We start from the raw sequence: 20,933 nt of genomic DNA, 5'->3' as shown, positions 1-20,933 counted from the left end.
TAATGTACTGTAATAGGAGGCTGATCTTTAATGTGATGCTTACAAATACTAATTTCTTCAGATTATTGCACATCATCTTAAACATAGCTTTATGGAGGTGTATCCAAGGAGAGTAGGCATGTTTTTTTTCGTAACCAGTGTAACTTGTTGTTTGAACAGTTTATTAACTTTGACGGATTTGCCTATTTTTTATTTAACATGCCCCCATAGTTAGACTTACATTGACTCACAATCTCTTGGAGTCTTATAGATTTGTATAGGTCTTTTTTCACTATATAAATTGCCTATATTTAAATATTTATCTCCTTTTATTACATGTAGTACTGTAATAAATCCAAAGTGAACAATTTGTGTACTTGTCATAATAGAGTATATAACAATCTGTCCAATACACTGATTGATAGTGATATTTCAATAGATGTATAGTTTTAGAACACACTGACTCTTGCAAAGAAGTATTGTTTTCTGCACTTGTCACTTACTAGGCAGGACACAGTGAGTACATAGGCAATGCTTTGTCTTCTGAACAAGTGTTTTTTTTTTTTTTAATGCCACACACGGTGGTATAAAGGCACATGTAACCCATCATACCAGGCCATTTGTCCACCCTTCTTTTCTAAAGTCCCTAATAGTCAAAGTATCCAATTACAGAGACATTTAATTACCATTTAAATATCCATAAGCACCTACAGTATGACATACTGTGTTGTAAACAGTCTTTGCTGTACGGAAAACAATTAGTTTAATTTATGTTGTCCTTCTACCAAGCCAGTGGTCAATCATGCTGCTTTTATCTTACATGGCATCAAGCCAGCAGTAATTCTGCATTTGGTCACACATAGGAATACATCTAATTCATGGACTGCTGGGAGCACTTGAGGGCATGGTTTGGTATATATAAAAAGACAGGCAGTTTAGGCGGTTTTCTCTATTTAACTCAGATTGGCAGTAGTGGAAGTTAACTGCAAGAAAATGCCAGATCTGTTTAAGTCCTCATATTGGCTAAAGCCCTAAGTGACTCATAGTTATGTGACTGCCCTACAAAAAAGTGTCCCTGAAAACATTTTATAACTGTTGGCAACTAAACAGTGATCTTTAGTAAATCCCCCATGCTGTGCAAGCTGACATCTGTCAGTTTATAATTAGTCACGTGTCAGTGCTTTTACACCTCAAGCAGCGACTATGTGACAAGACCAGCAATTCCGTTCAATGCCATCAGTGTGACTATTATTGTGAAATCTTCTATTTCATTACCTCACCTTCAGAAGCTGCATTGCTCAATGTTTATTAACAGGATTCATTTAAATTAATTGAAGTATGGAAAACTGTGTAGAAAAGTACATATAACAAAGTAGTTCTAATTATATGTAAGGTTAGGTGTGCAGCTCATCTTATTTGTGACACTGATTATCTGCTTTATGCCATGGAGTACAGCCTTTGACTTTGTCTGACAACTGCATTTCTTGCTGAGACAAGATTCTGTATGAAATATGTGAACTGTGGTTGCATTTTACCTAACCTTTACTTAATTTGATCTATAAAAAGTAACAAGTGTATTGAACCTGTTAATAAAAGGGTCTAATACTGGTGCAGAGAAATAAAATAGGTTAATTGCTTGCAATAAAGCATGTCTCAGTGCTGCCCAAAGGAGCTTTGTGGTAGAAATTCTTTAACAAACCTGGAACAGAAGATTTCACCTAGGATACTCTAATAAATAGAAAAAAAATACATCAGTAGGTAACTGTGTGTGATATTTGTTTGTGCGGACTAAGGGCCTGATTCAGTTTGGATCGCAGTTGCTAATACGCACGCAATCGGCCGATTGTTGCATTCTGCGCATAGGTACGCATCGCAGTGCGTATGCGTGAACCAGCCACTGCAATCAGGACTTCGATCACAGTGACTACACAGACCCATTGCAGAGTGATTGACAGGAAGTGCCATTTGTGGGTGGTGCCTCGGGTGGTGGTCGGGGAAATGCAGGTGTGCCAGAGTATTTGAGCGCCATTGCAGGATTGTGCATAAATTAGCCACTGCAATTCCCTACGCAGCCTGAGGACTCATATAGTGTGATGGAGTTAGCAATTTATGAATAAGGTCAGAGCTTGTGCAAATGTCTGTGAGGCTGCGATGGTACTCGATGTTACCAATGGTTTCGCAGTCTTGCTAATTATTACGGATGTGTGTAAGGTAAAGTGGGCATCCTTATGTAGTGCTGTGGTGGCATAACGATCGCAATGGATTAGCATACTATCGCAGTTGAACTGCATGCGTAATCGCTATTGCATTCGCAGTTGCGATCAGTAGTGAATCAGGCCCTCTATGTGAATATAGAATAACAGATACTATTTTTTTAATCTAGATTTTCTGGAAAAAATAGTTTTGTATGATTAAAGTAACGATTGTGTTCATTTGTGAAATAAGATTCAGTCATTATTATCACAGTTGTCACTGTTCCACTGTTCTGTATTAAGTTGTCTAAACCAGTCATGGGCAACTAGAAACATTTAAAGTACCATATTTCCTTTAACAACTTATCAGCATTGGTTTTAGTTTTACATGCTACAGTATATCAAACCAATCTGATATAAAGCTTGAAAGGAGTGCTGCAGATTAATACATAGGGCAGTTTTTTGCCCATACTAGGTCCAGACCATCAAAAAGCAGCAATTTCAGGTTAAGAAGAAGTCCTGTTGTCCTTAAAAATCAAAACAATAAACAGAATAAAATAATTCCAATTGGGACTACATTAACTGGATTGGAGTGGAAAGTTTAGATAACTACTCTGAACAGGGGATAGCTAAGTATGGGTACCGCCTGCAGTGGTGTGTATGGCAGTGAATGGGTGGTTGGAAGAGAATGAGGGGGGTAAGGGGCAGTCCAGTGCTTTTTGCCAGGTATACAACCGAGTCGATGACCATGCCCCCATTGTGATAGACATGCCCCATTGTTAAATGGTTACGATGTCCCAATCCACTGACCAAAAATGTTTCAGTAAATAACTACCTCTTATTTATAAGTTTCTGAGAAAACACACCTTAAACACCAACTCTTATACATAGTTTGAATACAAACTCCAAAGGCAGAATGCAATGCTTCAGAGAACTGGTTTTTACAAAGCATAACAATGTAATAATTATAAAGTTCACATGCTACAAAAACCATGCTAATAAATGTCTTACAAAAAAATTTGAAAATAATAGTCAGACTATAGCAGAAAATACAGTAGTGCATACTTTCCAGAACAGCCTCAGCTCTCCATGTGTAGTCAAAGAGAACAGTGACAACAGCAACAGCCATCTACAAATTATACTGTCACAAACTATGGTGTAGAGGTTGTGAGTTTACTAACTACATAAAGGATGAACTGCGCTAGTGCAGGTATATAATATAATATAGGCTTCTCTTAGCCCCCAAAAATTGTTTAATAAACCACAAACGTATTATACATATATATATTGCACATATGGATACTAAAACAATCATAATAATTCACATAATCAATACTCAGTTAGAAGTATCCAGTTTTAGTTGCTGCCCTAATGAGTGCATATGGCACTAATAATAAAATAGATCACCATCACAAGTTTTTCCTAATAAGGCAACAAACAAAATTAACTCCAACTGTTTGATATCAATCAATCAATCAGGATTTGGATATAAAGGGAGAACCTTGACTGGTTTTGACAAACCTCCTGGAGAGGAGCGAAACACGTTGAAAGGGTTTAAGGGGTCTATTCACTAAGCAGTGTTAGGAGACAGAGTGAAAAGTGATAAGAAAGTGATAAGGTGCCGGCCAATCAGCTCCCAACTGTCATTTTTCAAACACAGCCTGTGAGGTGACAGTTGGAAGTTGATTGGCTGGCACCTTATCACTTTTTTTTATCACTTTTCACTCTGTCTCCTAACACTGCTTAGTAAATCGACCCCTAAATCTCCAGTTACTATTGCTGCTGTGTGGACTAATATTGTGCCTTTATCAGTACCACTGCTATTTGCCGTTTGGGACATTCCTACTTGCACTAGATTGGGTAGCAGCTATGAGCACACACTACTAATACTAACAATGGCTTGCTTTTTACCTCAAGCTCATATCAACCTCCTATGGGTGACTATTTTTGGGTGACTTCTCAACAACAAAGTTGGCCGGTGAGCATAACACATTTAGTTACCCATTGATTGATTGACCATGCAGAGAACTTGCATTTAATAGGAATAACTTGGGACAGTGATCTCTTTTAGTATTAGTGCCATATGCACTAATTAGGGCAGCAACTAAAACTGGATACTTCTTACTGAGTATTGATTATGTGAATTATTATGATTGTTTTAGTATCCATATGTAAAATATATAAGTGTAATATGTTTGTGCTTTATTAAAGACACTTTTTTGGTTAAGAGAAGCCTATATTATTGATCAATCAAGTATATTTATATACTTACACTAGCGCAGTTCATCCTTTCTGTATTTAGTGGATTTTACATTTTGTTCTGCCAAAGTAGTGACTGGCATATGGACTAGCAACAGTGTTGGTTATGACATTTTTTTATATACCATAATTGCCTACCAAGTGCCAGGATAATTAGCTTCCACTGATTTCACTGAATAGCTGATATTTTCTGTTTTCAGAGGTTGTGGATTTACTTTTGCCAATGAAGATTAGAGAAATAGAGGTTCAAAACACTAATGAAGCCCCTCCCTAGTATATACCACAGACCCTTGTAAGGTAGTTTGGTCTTCACTGCAGGAAGTCCACAGGTCACAGCTTTCAGAACTACCCCTCAGTGTGAGTTGGTTTAAACAGGCTAGTTGGAGCAGAAGCCATGGCCCAAATCAGTTATCAGAAGAATGGTTGAACAGGTTGAAGTCTGGAACAGAAATAAGCACACCGGTTTGTATGAAATGAGAAAGAAAGATGGAGGCCTATACCCTGGAAAGGAGAGGTGCCATGAGTTCCATTGAAATAGGTGCATTTAGTTAATGTTTGTAGCATTAACATTAGCAATCACCTGACTGCAATTAGAACACAGTGGAAGGAATGTGGAAGAGCCACATGGCCATCCCCTATATATCAGTATGAGGAGATTTGTAGTGGCATGAGACTGGACACCAGTTCTAGCATGTAACAGATACTCATCACAAAGGCATCAGGGTCTCTGGGAGAAGTTCTGGAAGTGGACACTCAAAGGAAAACATTAAATCATTAGAGGTTTGTAATACTCAATGCCTTTAACCCATGCCCAGACTGGATGGACAGATAAATGACACCCTACAAATATATATGCTGATGTAAATGCAAACAACTGGGTAGCTTATAATGAGTCCTGTAAACAGTGCTACCATTAAAGCTGTAACTAAACTAACATTGGAGGATAGTAATTCCACAAATTTGCATAGAATGGACATTGCCACAGAACTCTGTAGGGCACAGAGGCCTTGAGGTCCCCAAATGCGGTCCTCAAGGCTCCCCAACAGTTCAGGTTTTAAAGATATCTATGGATGAGCACAGGTGATTAATTAGTAGCTCAGACAATTTAATTTAACTACCTGTGGTCAAACATGGATAACTCTAAAACCTGTACTGTTGGGGTGCTTTGAGGACCACCTTTGGGAAACTCTGTCTGAGAGTATTAGAATGTATAACTAAATTTGAAATGATACTTTGCAATATTGATATCTTTCAATTAACATAATAGTAAAAAGTGCTAAACAACTAAAACCTTTGTAGGACATATAGGGGGAAATGTAATACTCTGCAAGATGTAGGCATCAGATGGAGCATCTTGCAGGCCATTATATTTCCTCCATGGTATTAGTTTCATTCATGTATTGAACCAAAATTAGACCATTACCTATCAATATTTATAGCTCTATTCCCACCATCATTTCTCATGTTCTATCTATCAATACATACTGACTTCCCTTCTACCTTTGAAGAATATCATCACACATTTCTTAATTACAGCTGCTATCTTCTTCCTCCCTTTATAAACTCAGTTTACTGCAAATCCTTATGTCTGCCTCCAGCTACCTGTAATATAGCTTTAAAAATGTGCTTTATCACCTACAGTAGCATTGATTATCTTAAATTGTTTGCTTTTTGGGAAGTGTCCCTTCCAGTCCTGGACCCATGGTGTTTGCTACTTTCCCCTGACCTAGTGCAGTCCATGTCAGTCCCAGACATGTTTCTATAATTGCAGAATATAGTATTATTATAGGCTTCAGTAACATATCATCATATCAGCATATATCCTTAGCATGCTACCCTAAAGACTCATTTATAGCACCATATTACAACATGAATGATTTCTATAGTCCATACATCCAAACCTTTATTACTATGAAGGCACTAAATAGCCTACACTTATAAAAGCTATCTTTTATTATAGAAAATGGCATCATACAAAATATAATCTTATAATAACAACATATCTCTTTGTTAGCACAAAAAATCCTTATTGTTGAAGATTTTAGTAAAGTACATGTCAAGCCCTCATTGTCATTCATTTTCCAAAACGTTGCAAGATCACCAAATCTCCCCCTATTCACCTCGGTGAATTCCAATTGTAAAGCTCAGCAGAATATGCTGGCACTATATACTGTAAGTAAATAATTTATAGCCATTTCTAAAATTTCCTTCACATGTGTTATACTTTGTGAGAGCACCTTTATAGTTAGCTGCTGCTATGAAGAACTGAGAAAGTAGCTCAGGCACAAATAGTATACGTGGAATATGTATCAAATATTGCATAGTGAGTGCGAATATAGGATTTCAGCAAATTCCAAGTGAAAAGGAAAGTTGACTTTACTGATCATTAAGAATATGAGATAATAGGGAATGTGTTCTACAGATACCAGGTGTTAAAGGATTGGCAACCACAGGAGGATGGCTAGAGATTCCGGAAATGAGAGGACAGCTGTGACTGTTGGTATTTTGTACTGGAGAGGAACTGGATTGTGGACTGTTATTATAGTGTGTTGTTAATGGTGTATGATTGGAAAATGTATACAGATGTGTCCTCGCTCATATTTGCCGCTGCTGTTACTTGCCGCGGCACGTATTTTGCGAGTCACGCAAACAGGTGCGTGCATCTTTTTTGCTCCTGTGATCCACAGGATTGCAAGGTGCGAATGCTGCCTTGGCCTGGCATACACATGTGCAAAGCATGTGCACGTTTGCCGCATTGGTGGCACAGATGAGCGAGGACACATCTGTACATATGACATGTTTTGATTGTACCTGCAACTTTGCTTTATTATGTAATAGCTTCCATTAATCAACTATTTGGAGATAATTAGTCAAAGACCAGAATTTCAATGCATAGCATTTGTGTATTAACAGTGCAAGCAAATTTGTTCACACGTTCTCATTTAAATTTATATAAGCAATTATTGAAAACTGTACACATCTGCAAATATTATCACAAACAGCAGTAGATCATTTATTTAGACTGAATTTTACAATGCGTCCTAGTTTACAGACAAATTAAAATCATACAGTTCACACAGAATCACCATTAAATTTGCTTTATACATTATGTAGAGAAGTGACTAATTAAGCACACAAACCTTTTCCATTTGCAAAATACAGCTATATCAGTCCTATGGGACAATGTTTTCAGGTGACTCAGCATTGTTTGCTTGTGTGATGACATTAGTTTCTAAAACCAGACACATGTAGTTGCCTTATGGTTTGTACACGGTACGATGAAAATGGACGATATGAACAATAACAATATCAATCATATAATTATCATTCATATCTTGCATTTTTCGGTGCCCAATGACCTGCGATGCGTGGGCACTTATAGACGATATCATCCATCGCCTGTGCATGCAGGCCAACCTGGACGATATCGACCAGGTTACTATAGGGACCCGCGATCCTTGAACGTGGATCTCTATAGTCATTGGTGAGTTAATGGTGTGCTGGATGATCAATATCGATCGACCAGCACACCCGGGAGATCATACAAGAATATCGTTATCGATCGTCACGTGTGTACGCACCATAAATTTTTTAGTCATTCTATCACATAAGTAAAGCTTTCAATATATTAATTCCCCTAGTGATGTAGAGATTCTTATTAAAGCAATGTTTCAGCACTTTGCTCAGTAGCAGAATAGAAAAAGCAAGTGGATGTGCTTAACTGGATTGTATGAATTAGCTTCTTTTGTGTTAGGTAACTGCATTTGTGATGCATGCCGTGATAAGAGGTGAAAAATACAGGCTTTTAAATCTGCACTGTAATTACCATTTATAAACCATATAATTAAGCCTTTAATCAATTATTGCCTTTGTGTGCTTCAAATATGTATAACTGCTACTTAACTATTTTACAGAGGAGAAAGCCAACATTATACAACACTTATCAGTCAAAATGAAAAAAAAAATGATATAGTACTTGAATTGTGCAAGTGGTTGGCTTCAACCTTATAAAAATGAAATTAGGAAATGTGCAGATCTAATGAAGGCCCTCCATAGCAGTGATGTGCAGTCAGGTGAGGCAGAGCCTTTCCTGTCATACTTAGGTATACTCCAGAGTTTTGACTATAGAAATTATGAGAACAATTGAAAAAAATATTCTAAATATCTTCTTTGTGTTATTCTAATAATTTTTGTAGTCAAAACTCTGTAGTAAAAAGTGTATGGCAGGTGAGGCACTGCATCCCCTGCCTACCGTTTCCACATATCCCTGATCAAAACACAGCAAATTTCTAGCACTATATACTGCTGAACCTTTGTATAATGCCCACATGAACCCACAGGTTCATATATGTATCTGTAAATCTGGCACTGATACTAGCCAGTGCCTCCCCAGTCATTTACCTCACCTCACTTCACTGCTCCATAGTATCAACCAAGGACCCCTGTAAGGTAGTTAGGGATTCGCTGCAGGAAGTCTGCAGGTTGAAGACCTCGGTGTTAGTTGATAGGAGAGAAAGGGATACTACTCTTAAGCCTTAATTTAAACATGCAGTATTGCTCCCCAAAAAGTCATACACAAAACTAAAGCACATGCTCCTCTTTTATGCAGAGCTGCATGAATCCTTCAGATCCATGAAGCTCAACATATAGGAATAAAGGTGTATGGTTAGTATCACCATGGTTGGATAGGGATGCAGTCAATATCCCAACCACGGGGATTCCGGTGGTATGAATGCCGTCGCTGGAATCCCAACAAATGTCAGAATCCCAGCGCCGGCATCCCGACCGTCGAAATCCTGAAGGTCAGTAGGTTTAGGCACTAGGGAGAAGGTTAGTTCAGGCACCTGGGAGGGAGGGTTGGGTAGGAAGAGGGGGAGGGTTAGAATACCAACCAACAGGTGTTAGTATCCTAACTCTGTCAGGATGCCAGCAACGGGATTCTGACTTATGGGATCCCAAGCGCCGGCATCCTATACCCATTTCGGTTGGATACACCAGTAATCTTCATCATTGTTACAATGATGATATTTATGAATGTACTTTATTTTATAAATGTAGTGCAATGTGTCAATGTACTTCATTTAGGCTAATCCCCACTTCAGAGCAAAGCCAGTCTGTTTGATTAAACAGACAGGATTAGAGCCTTTAAATCTGCACCACAACTTTTTCCAGGAGAACTGTTTTGTCACCAATGTTTTTTATTTTATTTTGTAGCCTCAGAGACAGAAGAAGACTCATCCCCTGGATTCAGATGGGCAATAAAGTGAAAAAAGAGGGATCACATTAGGGAATCTTTATTTACAGTATTAAGCTTTTTTTCATGCTATGTAGATGGTTTTTTAACAGGTTTTTTTAAAAGTGAATTACAGATCCCAGTGGATTTTTTGTTCTTCAAATGCCACCAAATGCTCTGGAAGCTATGGGTATGCTGCCACTTGCATCGGGCACAAGAACATACCTTTTTCTAAGAGGATATAGGATTAATTTTGCAAGCCCAATTCCACCAAGAAATTCAGCTCCATGCTGAACAGGAGAGCATGGCAGGGGGATACAATGCTACAGTTTCTCTACGATAGTGTCCCTGGATTGGCTGTCTTTTCAGGGGGACCACATGCACTTTTTTCACCCCGGATTTGATACTACAAGACTAGGCTGTGACCGCTTTTGTTTGTTTTAGTTTAAATTGAAATTACACGCTGTGTTTTAGATATATATTTTTGAAGATACAACATACACTGCAAATATTCATTCTAATAATCATCAGAAGCACAGATAGCTGCACCAGCTTGAGGCACCTGCAATACATATACCTACTGAGAGGTGCACCAGTGCTTTTCAGCAAGTCATTGCAATTACTGTATATTGCCTAAATGAGAACACCCCTTCCCATTCCTTCAGCTTTGTAACTGAGATACGTTTGCATCTTAATATGACTTTTAATTTTTGCCTGCACTAAGTTTCTGAGCATGTACAGTGCAAAACATAAGCAAAGTATGCTCTGCAAATGGGCATATGAAGTGGTCTGTATCAGCCGCAGTCTCACCAAAGACCAATAGAGAACTGCACTGAGTCAAATGCTTGATAAAAATTCTTTATAGACATTGTAATGGTAACAGTAATACTTTCATTAAACTATTTTGCAGTTGATATGCTTCAGGAGGGGGCAGCATTGTTTGAAGCAGAGCACAAATAGTACATTGTCCACATTAACAAGTTATGATTAAAAAAATATAAATACATATTTTTATTTATCAGCACTTTAACACATTAATTATCCAAACTAAATATTAAAATTAATAGTATCATTGTATATTCTGAGTTATTTGACATAAAATGTTAGCCATACAACCAGGGGCATACTAACACCCGTGAGGCCCATATGCAGCGGACACCATCCTCTGTGCAGTGTAGGCCCCCATGCCCTGCATCTTACCTTGTGCCAGCAAGCGGGTCCTTTCTCTTTTGCAACACCATCTTCCCAGTGATATTCTGGAAGATGGTGCACGGACCCACTTGCCAGCACAAGGTAAGTTTATGGATATAGGTTGGGCGGTATGGTGCCCACCTGGACCCAGGAGCCTGTGTGCACTGCACACCCTGCACCCTTTATAAATACAGCAATGCATACAACACAAGATATCCAGATGCTAAAGGTAAGAAACATGCTATGCCATTACCGGTTTAGGAGAGTGGGTCAGTTCAATTATTTCATACACTTTATTTTAATCTCTTTTCTCTATACTATTTAGTATAAGTTCAGAACCTTTTTAATGTCAAGAATAAAAGGGAAGCTTTACAAGAATATTTTGTTATTTAAATACCATAACTGCATCTCCATTTACAAACCTGTCACCATAGGGTTAGAATGGTAACTGGTGACTTTTGCATGGTTAACAAATATCTTGTATGAGGCCCAGAGTAGGAGGTATCACATCTTTGTACACACACTTGCAACAGAATGGCAAACTGATCTCGAAGATAAACTGACCTCAAACAATGAGTCAGTGTTATACTGTATATTGTTCCTGTGTGCCTGTAACACACAGTGGGCAAGCGCTAAGCATTATGGACCAATTATAATATCAGTTAGAATCAGATACCATTGGGAGTAACTTTGTAAACAGAAAGTGTTTGAAGGGAGTTTTCCTGTGTTCGTTGGGATTGACTAAGACCGCGAGCCATGCAACATGTATCTGTGCTTAGTACACTAAGTAGACAAAAGTGATTGGACACTGACAGTAAATAGATTAATGAGAATTTATTGATGTCAGATAAAAACATTTATTGTTTCCATAGAACTGCAAGTGCATGGGCTTCCCTATGAAGTATTCTTGTCAATACTGCCATATTAGTGGCCATTTGGAACTCGTGTGCAATGGTATCCATGGTGTGCATTTAGCTTGCATAGGGGTGTCCCATCACTTTTGTCTATATAGTGTATATCTGTGTTGGTGACTGACTATCACTTTTCTGAGCATCATGTCTATGAAGGGTCCCCCTCAGATGAATTGAATATATGAAAAGACATGTACAAGAACTTTCACAAGTAAACCTGAGTATTTCTCATCATTTATTATCATTCTATTGAATTGCATTCTGTTTTGTTATCAGAATGGGGGGTATTCAATTAGGTATGAAAAGTTTCGCCCGTGATGTCATTTCGCCAGGCGAAAACTTTTCCCCGTATTCAATTCCCAAGACTTTTCGCAGGTGCGGAAAGTCAATGCATTGGAATAGGCGCAAAAGATTCACCTATGAAACCTCTTGAAAAAAAGTGCAGAATTGGGGTTTTGGGGTGCAAACTTGCAGGAACCACCCAGCACCCTTGGGACAGTGCCCCAAAGGTAAACGGTGTCAAAAAAAGTAAAAAAAAAACCCTTAAGAACACCCCAAAAAATGACTTTGAAAAACGGGACGAAAAAGTATAAAGTTCGGGGGCAAACTTAAAAACTAGCTAAATAGACACCAGGGGGGGGGGGCAAAGTATGCCCCAGGTGTTTTTAAGATTGCAGGTGTTTGCGGCAGGTGGATTTTTAACACTTCACTTTAGCAACTTCAAAACATGCTAACACCCATTTTCATGTACTCCAAATTTGCTGGGACTACTTATTTTCTACAAAAAACCTGCTAAATGCTATTCTTCATCACTTCTGCAAAGACGCTAATTAGCAGCTATTGAGATCATTTAAGTTCCCTAAATACCTTCAGCAGGCCTATTCAGGGGTATCTCTAGTGATCCTCAATGTCAGTGCATCTTTTGGGGTGTGTTAGGCTGATTTCCCCAAATCTGACAGGACTTTTCACCAGGTCCGAATTCGCTGGGTTCCGTTCTCGCTGATTTAGAATTGAATACGGGGATAAGCGGGAGCGAGTGCGATACTTTTCCACATGCAAAACCAGCGATGATGGTGGAAACTCCGGTATACGAAAACTCCAGGACTTTTCGCACCTAATTGAATATGCCCCCAAGGGGATTTACAAATTTCCTTTGGTTTATTTCTTCAGGCTATTATTAATAATTTATAATTCTAGTCTCATGGACTACCAATGTCACTACAGTCACATGACACATGATGTAGTGAGCAGCTTTGGAACACCCCACTCAGCTCTGACTACTCTGTGAAATGTAAAATCCTTCTTGTCCACTTCTGAATTCACATGAAAAGCTGAGAGCTATGAGCCTGTACCTGTGAAACTATTAGCCATTACTGTCTGCAATACAGAGATATTTTGAAAAGGAGAAAATCATAGTAGGAGGTCAGCTAAGAAAATTGACAGATACATAATAATAATAATAAGAAGAATGATAATATTATTTTATGTAGAAAGAAAAAACATACCTCTGTGGTTCCACTGTGTAGCTGTCTTCATAATCCTCATAAGTTTGGTCATCAAAATCATCTCTAAAGCCATCATCGTAACCCTATAGGAATATTGCTTCATTAAACTCAAATTTCATTTAATTTTTACTTTCTACTTTATGTTCATTAAATAATCTCTCAGTCATTCAAAACATTAATAGTGTACAGAATTAACAGACATTGTATGACGTACTGTATTTATTATGATTATCACTATTGTTATTATTATTTTATTTATATGTGCCACGAAGTGTCCATGGCACCATACAGGTAAACTACAGTAGAATACACAAATAATACAATGTAGTAGTATATTCAAACAGACAGTACATGTAAAAAAAAAACCAGAAAACACTGAGATCTCTACAACTGAATGACAGGTAGTAATAGCTGTCAGTGACCCATTGCCCTATATAAGCAAACAGACAGAATCAAATCTGCTGATTGATTTGGGGCTCATCAGAAACATGAAAGTGTAGGGTGAGGGCCAGTAATATTTTAAACAGCAGTTTGTAGTTTAATATAATTTGTATCCAGAATTGATTCGGGGCTCATCAGAAACATGAAAGTGTAGGGTGAGGGCCAGTAATATTTTAAACAGCAGTTTGTAGTTTAATATAATTTGTATCCAGAATTGAGAATTTTAACCAATTCAAGCTGTGTCCTTTATGAAGGATTACAGTTTATTGAATATTTATCTTACAATGATGGCTTTTAACATACGGTATGTCTGCAGCTGACACTGTCAGCCATGGGCCCCATATGTGATCATCACATAGACACTACGGTAGACTTCTATTGTGCACACTTCAGATTTTGTAGTCCTAGATGAGAGTTTAACATTTTCATGTATAACCTGAATGCCATTTATCTTCATATAAGATTTTGTACTGGCTTTGTTAAGGTTATTAATTTGCAAATTAAATCATGAATGAAGAATGTGAATGTGACTTCGATGTCTAAGGTAATCCTTAACAGTTAGCAGTTCCTGACACATTTCCATTTTACATGTAGGATGTGCCTCCTCACCCTAGTTTTTTAAACAATCCACAGCATCAGGATAAATATTTGCATGATGAATAAAGCATAGCAATTGACAAAATCTTGCCTCTTATGTTGCTATGAAACATTTAACTACACAATCAAGTTGTATTTGATGTATTATTTTCTTTCCCATAGATTTAAATTGATCAAATATAATATTTTAATTAGAAGGTGTGCTTAAGAGTGGATAATTATAATTGTCCAGTAGGGGGTGGCCCAGGACCCAAGGCTGTGCTGGGGGCTAAACCTTGCAATCTCACTGGTAAATAAACACCTACAATACTTTATAAAGGAGACAGTGAAGTTAACATGAGATGAGGAAATTGCTAAGCACTTAAATAAACTGTATAAATGTTAGCTGTACTATACAATATATTCAGGAGCAAAAGGTAAGAAATATATTATGCCAACACCACTTTAGGATTGGTCCTAACTAAAATATTTCATACAATTATTTAATCACTGACTATTCTCTATGCTATCTAGTATCAGTTCTGGAAATTTTGATGTTAAAATAAAAGGGAAACCTTTTATGTTACCTTTTAGAACATTTTCTTATTTAGATAACATTACTACATCTCCATTTACAACCTCATCATTGGGTGTTCACACATTATAAATAGCAGTGATATCTGGAGGAGCATGTAAGCATTATTACCTAAAAATTAATTTCATGCAAGTATCTAACTATAATAGAACCTCTTGGTATTTACCATTTTCCTCTAGCTTATTTCTTTAGATTGCTGTTAATGATTTATAAGCAGTCACATGGCACATGATGAGTATTGCAGGCAGCCATTAACTGGCCGCAATTTAGCAGCTAGATTTGAAACACCAAAACTTGCTGTTTTGCCTTTTAAAAAATTTTGGCTTTAAATCTAGTGGCTAAATTTTTGAAATCTTGCGGTTTCCCTCAAATCACAGGTTATTACGTTTATCTCAATGTAATGATAAGGGAAACTTAGGAACACCCCTCCTATCTCTGACTGGTCTGTGCAATGAAAAATCCTCTTCCTCCCCCTCTGATTTCATATGAAGTGTGAGAAAGCTTTGAGCCTAAGGGTTGTATTTACTAAAGTGCAGGTTTTTAGAAGTGGAGATTTTGCCCATAGCAACCAATCAGATTCTAGATATTATCTTGTATAAGGTGCTAGATACTGTAAATGATAAGTAGAATCTGATTGGTTGCTATGGGAAACATCTCCACTTCTAAAAACCCACACTTTAGTTAATATACCCCTATGAGCCAATGTTTGTGTAAGCATTAGCTATACTTGTTGTAATACCAAGGCATTTTGCAAAGGAGATGATTTGTAGAAGGGCAGCTAAGAAATATGACAGATACTGTCCGTGGTTAAAAGGTAATTCAATTAACTTAATATCTTCTATGTAGGGCTGCAGCTTTAATTATGCTGAACCTCAGTTTCCACAAAGAGCTTTGTGCTCTCTAAGTTTTATTTGCTATTAAAAGTTATTTATATAGTGCACATATATTCTACAGTGCTTTACATAGAATATTTAGTCATTCACATCAGCCACTGTGCCAGAGGAGCTTTCAATACTTTCTACCACATATACCCACACAGATAAACTTATGTTATTTGTATTTTTTAGTCAGAAGCAAATTAACCTACCTGTATGTTTTTGGATTGTGGAAAACCCACGCAAACACAGGCAGAACATGCAAACTCAACACAGAAAGAGTCTTTATGGGAATCAAACTCAAGACCTCAGTTTGGTGAGGCTGCAAATTGACCAGTGCACCATCATGCTACCCATAATTTCTCATCTATAAAGGTTGCTAATACATTCCAGGTTCTCATATCAGCTGCCTTTGAAACAACCTTTTAGAGACAGAAATGTTAATTTAAGTTATTTCACTGGTTCTAACTTCTTACTACTTGCATCCTGTGTTGATAGTCATGCATTCCTAATCTTTGGTGGTGTTTTTTATTTGCCCAACTTTGCTTGTGATCCTTTATGCTAGTTTACAATGTCCATAAAGAGAAACATAACTAGTTATATGCCTTAAAAACCTGTGTCCTAATGTGTTGTGATAAGTTCCACTCTTTTCTCCAAATCTGTTATCCTGTATTGTTATCTGTCTTGAGGAATGCCAATAGGGCACAGCTACAGTGTGCACACAGGGTATTGAGATTTAACTCTACTTACTCTGCTACTCTTTGTGGTAAAATCCTCAACCACACCAGAGGTGTCAGATATTCACACTGCGTTGTAAGTAAGAAATAATTCCTATTTATAGCACCAGTCTGCTATAATATATACAGAACAAACTCACAATACACAGAATTGCTAAATAGGAGTTTTTTGGAGAGTTGTACAGTAAGTTGGAGAAGGTCTTCCCTTCTTCTAAATTAGAGCCACCTTTAATTTCCTAAAACATTTTCACTTTTTTCCTAAAGTGCTTCTAGGTTTAGCATAATCCACATAATTGTGGGTGTGAAGGAAAGGCCTTTATTTGTGTGTCACATTTATGTGTGTAAAGAATTGAATTACAGTAATATGCTAATATACAGTAATATACAGAATATAACATAAAGATGGAAAATAGATCCAACTATAGGATTAAACACCAAGGTCCCCATCTTTAAGATGCTGCAAAGTCCTATTCTGGATTAGAAATGGCTGCTCTCCTCAAACCAATGAATACTTCAAAAATACAACCCTTTGATCTGTCTTCAATAATTCTCCTTCCAAAATTGCCACCATATTTCTGAACTGCTCCAAGAAACTTGTGTCATTTATACTTTATCAAGGAAATCAATAACTCGGCTCACTTCTTGTCAGTAGCACGTGCAATCTTCTGCTCCTCTAAAATTGCCACTATATGGCTCCAAAATAGAGGTATACATGAGACTAAAGCTAATTGTGGGCTGCATCTCAGCCATTATACACATCGTGATATAGTCATACATGCCGACATTCAGTTCCCTCCTTCCAGGAGGGAGCTGAATGTCTGTGCACAGCGGGGAGTGTGGTCGGGTGATGACAGGGTTTAAGGGCAGAGCTTGGGGTGGAACCATGTGATTGCATCATCGTTGCTCCGCCCCCTCTTCACAATGCCGAAAATATTGGCATTGTGAAGCAGGGGGCGGAGTCACGGTGATGTGATTCAGCGCGAATCATGTAATCAGGCCCCCCACTGTGGGGGTTTTTTGTAGTAGTTGGGGGGGGGGTCAGGTAGCAGCCCGGAGGCTTGCCTGCCTTTCCAGGGGGTCGGGAGCAGCACCCAATATTCGGGAGGGTAGGCAAGCCTGGATATACTTAATGTTTGTTTTGTTCTTATGCACCTGCCAAGTTTACTATTTATGCAACCAATCTCCACCCCTCTTCATTTTTTGACTATTAAATAGTATAAGACTGTTTTATTAAATTTATGTCAGAACACTTTCTATACTGGAAATCATGCAGCACCTTGCCAGATATTTATAAAGGTGAAAGAAACCTCACTGCCTACACACTGCTAAGCACCAAAGGGCATGTAGTCTTGTTAAATGACTCAGAACATGTCATATTTCAGAATTCTGTGTTTTGCTTAAGAAAATTAATTTGCTTCTCATCCATAGCATGCGCAATTTCCAATGTAACCTCTTTCCAGAAAGTTTGTTAAGAAATACTCTTTACATTGACTAAGTCAGATTGCACATTGAAATCAAAGTAATTCAAATAAATATATAAACAAATTATGCTATCTGTAAAGTTAAACATTTTGGGGTTTATTTAATAGAATATGCAAGCAGGGAGATAGCCTGTTATAAATCTGTAACCCTGTGAATCTCTCCCCCGCAGTTCTCAGGGTATTGTTCACAAAAATACCCTGACAATGTGACCATGCATCCGCCACAGCTAGCCCTCATTCAACCACCCCCTTAGGGACACATTTACTAAGTGGTTGGTTTGACCTCATAGATGTCTCAAAATACAGGATTTTTTTAAGCAACAGATTTGATGCTATTTTGTAAACCGCAATCAATGTCTATCGGTTTCTAAACCATGATTATATCAGTAACATGCTCTATATCCACTGCCAAATTCCCTAAGATCCTTGCAGACATGTTATTTGTGTGGAAAATACTAAAAATTAAGAAACCAGCCAGCCAGCAGTAAGCTATACCAGCCTGGACTACTGGCGCTATAGCGGGGGCAGTTGGAGTGGGTTCCCACCATAGTGCCAACCAGTTCTAGACCAGTCAGTGCAGTACTGGAATTTCTAGCAAAATGGGAAGAAATTTACCACCCCCCACCTTTCCTCAGGGACAATCATCCCCAACCCAGACACCTTTGGACAGTATGTGTGGGGTTAATAAATAAATGTATTTTCTTCTTTATTGGTGCATTACATTTGCTAGCTAGCCCTGTCACACCCAATGTTTATGTCTGGTTAGAGTGTGAGATACATCATCAATAGATAAAGCAATAGATAAAGCAACCTTTGCCTCAAATGCCAATCGCAAATCTGCCTTATGTGGTTTTGCAGTTGTTCTATTGCGGAAGCAAATAGCAGGGGGGAGAGTAGATGACCTTATCTAATGCTATTAAAAAGTTGAAAGGTGACTGAGGTGTGGTCCTGATACTATGGCCCGTATTCAAAATTGGAGTGAAAAGTCTGTGCTGGACTTTCCGCTCCACATCAGAGTTTTTGCAGGGATAAAGTATCAGGCGCACGCCCCCTTTATCCCCGCATTCAATTAGAAAGGAGCGAAAAAGGGATCCGGCGGAAAGGAAAGTATCGGGAGAAAATAGGGAATTTTCGGGAAATCATCGAAGCACCCCCCTAATGATTTCCAGACATGAGGTATCACTATGGGTACCCCCATATTGGCCTGTGGAAGGTAATTTGGTTTTTAAATAGCCACGGCAGGTGTTTTTTTCCGCCTGGGAAGAAGGGGTGAAGAAGAGCACTTAGGTTTTTTTCGTACAAAAAAAACGAGGTGCATCAAATTTGGGGTACATGAAAATGGGTGTAAGCCTATTTTTAAGTCCCTAAAGTGCATTTTAAAAATTCTTAAAAAATGCACCTGCCGCTGCTACCCGCATTCTTTAAAACACCTGCTGCATACTTGGGAACCCCCCCTGAATTAATTGTGTTAGGTTAAAACTTTGTTCCCCATATTTTTTTTTACCCCAAAATTTAACTAATTTTTTTGGGGTGTCCCTATTTTTTTTTCACTTTTTTGACACAGATAATTTTTAGGAGCCATTCCCAGGGGTGCAGGCTATTTTTTTTTAAGCCTGGACTCCTAAACCCCAATTCTGCACTTTTTTTCACCTGCTAAAGCCTGGCCAAAAATTATCCCCGTTTTTTTACATTGACTTTTCGCACCGGCAAAAAATCAATGTAATTGAATACGAGGGTAATGACAATAGGCTAAAATGACATCATCGGTGAAAATTTGGGATACAGGGCCCAATACTAGCACTCCATTCACCTAAAATTCATGGCTTTTAAAATGTAAAATTCTACAGGTGCTTGTAAAGGGCGGGGTTTACACTGAACACAGAAAAAAGAAAATTGCCCTCCAGCACACTGCAGATAAATGAAAAATACTTGAATCCTACATGATAATAGAAATTCAGAGGTATTGGTTTACATACATTTGCAAATATATGAATAAGCGATGGGCCATCATCAAGGCTCCTCTATACCAGCGTCCCTAAAATTAAGGGGTTCATGTCCGAGAAGCAAGGCACCCCAAAAAATTCCAGCCAAGGACCACCCCCAGGGCATCACACAAAAAGGGGAAAAAACGTGATAGTGAAGTGTTAAAGGATAGGTGTGTAAAGATAAATCAATAAGTGTTAATGAGATGTAAAAGAATTAAAATGACATAAATAATACACAAATGCATAGAAAAGTGAAAAAAAATTCTATGTGAATTAAGTGGTGATGCCATGAGCAAGGTCCAGCCAGAACAATCCTGGGGGCCCCACTCCCAAACGCTCACCCCAAAATAATTATTGCTACATAATAGTAGCACCCACTCTGGGTCATATAATAACAAATTGATGTACTGCATGATAACAGTACATGTATGAGCTGAGAGCTAACTTACCTTGGAGGTACCCCCAAAAACCTCCACATGGCACTATAAGGATCAGCACCTCCTCCTAATGCTGACTCCTTTCATGCCCCAAACTGCAAGCAAAAAGTATGGTAGTTGCTCAATCAGCTTAATATACTACAGGTGCTTGTGAAGGGCGGGGTTTACACTGAACACAGAAAAAAGAAAATTGCCCTCCAGCACACTGCAGATAAATGAAAAATACTTGAATCCTACATGATAATAGAAATTCAGAGGTATTGGTTTACATACATTTGCAAATATATGAATAAGAGCTGGGCCGTCGTCAAGGCTCCTCTATACCAGCATCGGGGCACAGCGATTATTCATATATTATCATGTAGGATTCAAGTATTTTTCATTTATCTGCAGTGTGCTGGAGGGCAATTTTCTTTTTTCTGTGTAAAATGTAAAATTCAAAGGCCCGGGTAAAAAGGCCCAAGTAACCCTATAAAAGGCCTGAGGATCACAGATTGTATATTAGGTCATAAATCAACCGGGATTGAATGTAATAC

At 38.1% G+C, this 20,933-nt stretch overlaps 1 protein-coding gene across 3 annotated transcripts in view; it reads right to left on the bottom strand.

Moving 5' to 3' along the window:
* The window catches only part of KHDRBS2 (KH RNA binding domain containing, signal transduction associated 2), a 554,229-nt gene that overhangs the window by 147,218 nt on the left and 386,078 nt on the right, over window positions 1–20,933 (bottom strand). For all 3 annotated transcript variants that reach the window (XR_015872448.1, XR_015872449.1, XM_088455914.1), the window contains exon 7: window positions 13,271–13,353. Coding sequence is in view for 1 of the 3 variants with exons in the window: in XM_088455914.1 (XP_088312040.1) it covers window positions 13,271–13,353 (83 nt within the window). In the remaining 2 variants the exon portion in view is untranslated. The remainder of the gene's footprint in view (window positions 1–13,270; window positions 13,354–20,933) is intronic.

The sequence above is a fragment of the Taudactylus pleione genome, unplaced genomic scaffold (genome assembly GCF_031769625.1).
Source record: "Taudactylus pleione unplaced genomic scaffold, aTauple2 ptg000678l, whole genome shotgun sequence".
Taxonomy (NCBI): Eukaryota; Metazoa; Chordata; class Amphibia; order Anura; family Myobatrachidae; genus Taudactylus; species Taudactylus pleione.
This window is presented reverse-complemented; position numbering and strand designations above follow the sequence as displayed.